Source organism: Populus euphratica, unplaced genomic scaffold (assembly GCF_000495115.2).
Source record: "Populus euphratica unplaced genomic scaffold, PopEup_1.0 scaffold92.1, whole genome shotgun sequence".
Classification (NCBI taxonomy): Eukaryota; Viridiplantae; Streptophyta; class Magnoliopsida; order Malpighiales; family Salicaceae; genus Populus; species Populus euphratica.
This window is the reverse complement of record NW_011499974.1, coordinates 422,271-427,757: the sequence shown is the minus strand read 5'-3', so window position 1 is coordinate 427,757 and position 5,487 is coordinate 422,271. Positions and strand designations below refer to the sequence as shown.

At 30.9% G+C, this 5,487-nt stretch overlaps 1 protein-coding gene across 1 annotated transcript; it reads right to left on the bottom strand.

Annotated features, from left to right (window-relative positions):
• Positions 1 to 2,089: 2,089 nt before the first annotated feature.
• On the bottom strand, positions 2,090 to 4,273 carry LOC105139425 (uncharacterized). The gene is made up of 5 exons (XM_011045847.1): positions 3,741 to 4,273; positions 3,417 to 3,665; positions 3,053 to 3,131; positions 2,615 to 2,696; positions 2,090 to 2,516 (listed from the first exon to the last, which is right to left on the bottom strand). Exons 1-5 carry the CDS (start codon positions 4,020 to 4,022, stop codon positions 2,453 to 2,455), a joined length of 756 nt encoding a protein of 251 aa, XP_011044149.1. The 5' UTR covers positions 4,023 to 4,273; the 3' UTR covers positions 2,090 to 2,452.
• Between the last annotated feature and the right edge of the window lie 1,214 nt (positions 4,274 to 5,487).

Sequence of the window (5,487 nt, the reverse complement as noted above, 5' to 3'; positions counted from 1 at the left end):
AAGAAGAAGAAGAAGAAGAAGAAGAAGAAGAAGAAGAAGAAGAAGAAGAAGAAGAAGAAGATGATTTTGAAAAAAAAAAGCAAAAAAATAGGAAAAAAATAGAAAAAAAACATGTGAGGAAAGTTAAAATTGAATTCTCAATTAGCTCAATATTAAAAAAAATTGACAAAGATAATTTAAAAAAAACATGTAGGGAGACATTATAACAATCCACAATGTTTTAAATAAAAAATTACGAAGAAAATTTTTTAATCAGCTCGATATGAAAAAAATAAAATTGACAAAGAATATTTTAAAAAAAAAATTCATAAAAGAAGAAGAAAAACATCATATAGAGAAATATTGTAATAATTCATAATATTTTAAAGAAAAAACTACAAAACTAAATTTTCAACCAGTTTAATATTAAAAAAATTAATAAAGATAATTTTAAAAAAAATATAAATATAAAAACAATCTTTAGAAAAAACATGTAAATCCCCGAAAAACAAAAAAAAAAAAAAAGAGAAAACACGTGGCGTGAGAAAAGCTACAATACTTTCTCATCGCCATTTAGAGTATTAGTTAATAGGTTACTTTTAAAAGACATGCTTCTTCTAATTATGTGATAATTAAAAGATAAAAAAATACTTTTAAAACTTGCAATCAAGAGCAGGTAGTGTGAAAAAAAATATATGATTTGGATTTTAAGCAACAAATAAATAACATGTAAAAAAACTGCTTCAATTATTTGAAATTTCATATAAAAAATAAAATTATGAAATATAAAGGAAAATTAATCTAATATAAACATTGTTCGAGAAACTTAAAATAAACAAGTGATATGATGAACAAAAAAAGTATAAATACTTAATTTTTAAATGAAAACTGAATTCTCAACAACTGTAAGCAAATAAGAAGTAATAAATATTTGTCAACTTCTTGTGACTCCAACGATTTAAGTAGTTTAGTTAAGTATTTGCAAAAATATTTTATATATTCATCTATACATTTGAACTTAATATATAAAATAAGTATGGTACGTGCTTCAAATATTCATCTCAAAAGATAAATTATCCAAAAAAAAAAAACAATCTAAAAGCATTTAAAGTCTTTAAACTTTTTTGAACAAGCATGGACGAAATAGTTCCCTCAAGACGCGTACACACATATGCATATATATAACTCGTAGACAAAAGTGTTTCAGATCTGACAACAATGCAAAATTCAAGGGTCTTGGTTGCCAGATCCACATAAAATTTATTAAACAATAATTATATATAAAAAAACTAATGTATCATTACATATAACGCATAAAATTTATTGAATAATAATTAAAAAAATAATACAAAGCTGCACTTATGAAAAATCCTATAAAAAAATCAATATTTTTTTTAAAATTTAATATTTATAATTTTTTTTTTAAATCATTAATGAATCATACTCACCTCTCAAAAAACTAAATACATCCAATATCATTTAAAAATAAACACAATTTAATTAAAAAATAAACCAAAATTTTATTTTAAAAAATATTCAAAATGCATTACACACACTAACTAAAAGTAGAGCCAACGCCTTGGTTAATTAAGCACTAAAGTAATTAGCCCAGTCGAGGCCTTGTCTGTTTCCCTCTCTTTTCCATTTGCCGTCATGTCAATACGAGATATAGTGAGCTAGCAACCCGTTGTCTTTTTTGATAAGGTCATGGCGCAAAGATGCAAGCCCTCCTCGTCGAAATCTGATCACAGAACGTCTGGTGCTAGAGTCCATCACCCGTACCCTCCTTTAGGCCTAGCAGTGGCCTAGAGGAAACGAGCTTGTTCATGGATCCGGTTGGGTGCGAGGTCAAAACATCAGGCTCTCCTTTTTTAAATTAAGGATACATCATACGTGGCTCTCCTTTTCCCAGTTTGCAGCATGAGAAGAAGGTATGCTTTCTGTCTTGGAAATCCCCAATCTGGTGCCCAGCTAGAGAGTGCGAGAGAGAAAGCTCTGGCTGGTCGCATCGGACATTTTAATGGGAAGCTATCTTATTGAGGGACTCCAACTCCTACAATACAAACATTTTTCATTGATACTACGCTCCCCAAAGCCTAGTGCACAACTCTTGGGATCAAGCTTTACTTTAATTTATCAAGAGTCGGTTTAAAGCCACAAACAAGTTCACAAATTTAATTCTTCCGTAGGCAACTACAGTTTTCTTGAATGTTAGCTAAAGGTGCTCTTCCCAGAGTCTCACTCTTCGCTTTTAATGTGTCCTACAGTTTCTGATCGAACAACCAAAAACGTCAACGCACTAGACAACTAAGGCATTGAAAGGGCGAGCAAGGATAGCTCTTACAAAACTTGAGGCACGTTAGCATACCATCCACTAGTCACTTGTTTACAGAACTCATTGCTAGTGAAAAATCACTAGCAGCATCTAAGCTATTTCACATCTGCCTATGGAGAATTTGATTCAAGATTTGCTTCAGTGGTTTACAGCCTCACGTTTTGAAAAGTGAGGGGAGAGCTTCTTCTCCAGCTCCAACAAACTGAAATTTCAAAAACAATAACTAGTGAGGAAACTCAAATTTGGAAAACCAAAAATCTAGAATGCAACTGGACAAAAGAAAAAATAATATTCACTTACATCTCATATTTCTGAAGAGCCTCATTTCGTTTTGCCACATACAATTCACTGTCTTTAGGTATATTGTTCAAAGGATTGAACACTACAAGCATTAAAATTACAGTTACCAAGATATTGCATCAAGTTTAAGATACAGGCATGGAGGAAAATTTGGACATCAAACCAAAACTCAAGTATTTGCTCGAATTTATGCATAATCTGGACCAAGTCACTTTCGTTGTCATAGCAACAACTTGAGTGATTTCATTGGCTTTACAAGAGATTATTTTTAACAATCTTGAAAGAATATCAATCAAATTTTGTTTTTCCACTATATAAAAATCCATTTGATGTAATGCAATCATATTATGGAATGGCTTAGTGTGCACAAAGCTGTGCAAAATGCAAAATCCTGTCATTTCCAGAATACACATAACACAATCCGTGAAGAAGACATACTTGGAACTGGTGTCAGTTCTTTCACCTCCACATTCTTCTGAACTTTCGGTGAACCGGGATTGTCAGTCGGCTGCACACCCTGTTCAAGCAAAACATAGCTTACTAAAGTAACATGAAAAAAGGTCAAATGGAATTGATTAATAATGGCAATATCTTAAAGTTCAATGCAAAAGGAAGCAATTAGACTCCCAAGTCAAGTCTTTAATGATGTATCAAGTCTTTGTTTTCTTAATTTTACCAATTAAGCTCCTTTTTTTCTATTTTCTTCTTCTCTCTACCTTTCTTATCTCCTCTAAATAATTATGTATTTGGACGCCAACAGATTCTAGAATAAAAAAGAGCTGAGACGATTAGCAACTGTTACCTTCTTCCTTTCCCTCCTCTTGAGTATCTTTACGTGGCACTTTTTAATGTAGTGCATCAAATGATATCTAGAATGTCTAGAGAACAGCTGTTCTCTTATCCCTGGATTCTCAGCCAGCCAATCAGAAATATCTTTGGACTTGACCACCTCATCTTTATCCAAAGATTCCAGCCAGGAATAAACCGGCAGCCATTGATCTGTGCGTTGAAATCGAGCATGTGGAACATCAACCTGATTCGTCTCCGGCACCTGATATAGGAAAAATGGCAACTACTTAGCTCATAATGCTTTGATGATGATGATGATGATGAAAGCGCAAGGTACCTGCTGACTGTGATCGGGGAGTCTCATGTAATTTTGAATAGAAAGCAAGCGATTAACGAGGTCTGAACGAGGCATGGATTGTAAATCAGAAGGCAAAGATGAGTAATTAGAATCTATCCATGACTCCACCTCGGTCCCACTCACTGCTTTCACTCCAGGAAACGCACTGAGCCAAAGTCGAGCCATTGTTTCCCATTCTTGTGATTGATTAGGGTTTGATTCGCTTCCTCTGCTGTTGTTGTTGTCTTCCCCTTCTAGGGTTTGTTCCACTGATTTCGACATTTTTGTTTTTGATTGACTAGTCACCCACTCCCTCCCTCCCTCAAACGCTCAAAATATCGTGTAGCATCCCTTCTGAATTCTGATATCGCTGAAACGATGCCGTCTTTTTCATCGGCTTAAACAGTCTGTTTTGGGGATAATGAACTGCGAATTATACTTGGGAAGCAGCGACAAAGATAATCCCTGGGAGTCCAGCGCTCTCCCCTGCTTCTGAAAGTTCCACCTAAGATTTAGTTTCATATATATATATATATATTGTCGAGATGAAATGATGAAAACCTTCGGCTGAAATGTGTAGGATTAGATATAAGGGTTTTTTTTTTTAATTAATGTGGGTGTTAAATTGTGTTTATTTTAATTAATTTTATAGGTTTTAAAATTTATAAAATTTAAATTGATAATTTTAAGAAAATAAATTTAAAATTTAACCAATTAAACTATATCTTTCAATATTAGATATTAATTTTACCACATTGTTTATACAAAACAAGTTCTTTAAATATTTAAATTGATAAATTCATGAACATAAAAAATATGTGGAAATGAGATATAAAATGAAGGTCACTTTATGATTGAATAAATTGATGTTAAATCCTTAAATGAGCTTAAATGACTTAGAATGTTTACCTAATAACATGAGTTATTTATAAAAATTGATCATGTTAATTTATCTTGTAGATAGTGATATTGCATATATATGGTGAGTGAAGTTACAGATGCAGTGGAATAATAATAAAAATAAATAAATGTTATTAATGAAGAGTTGTTACTTATCATTAATTTACGGTGCTGGATATGTTATTTATAGTATGCTAGGTAAAGATAGACCAAGTATTTTTGTGAAGTTATTTGGTGCATATAAAAATTCAATTTTTGTTTTATTCAAGGCCAGTCTAGTGAGAAGATTTTGTCTGATTAAAAGAAGAAGAACAATTATGTTCAATTTTCTTGGTAAGAGTTTATTAGGTTTATCTAAATTAATATAAAATTAAAAATAATTATTATTATAATTTCAAAATTTAATTAAGAAGTTAACAAGAGGTAAGAGTTGGGTTATCAATCAGATTAATTATTAATTTAAATTAATATAATAATAAAAATAATTATCATTATAATTTTAAAATATAATCAATAATCGAATTTATAACAAAATTTATATTATGAATAAATATGATTATTAATTCAAGTCAATATAAAAATAAATAAAAATATTAATATTATAGTTTTAATACTTGATTTATATCACAAATTGAGTTGACTATATGCATATATATATATATAAAATAAAAACCGGGCCATATTCAAGTTACAGAGCAGGTATGAATGAATGCAAGTGTAAAAAGTTGCCAATGCAATCTGAGCTCCCATGCTCAAGGCAAGAACTTTTTGTTTAAGACATTTTGAAGGAAAATCTCTTAATTAAAAAGAATCCAGAGCATATCCTATCTGCAACTATTTACCTCGG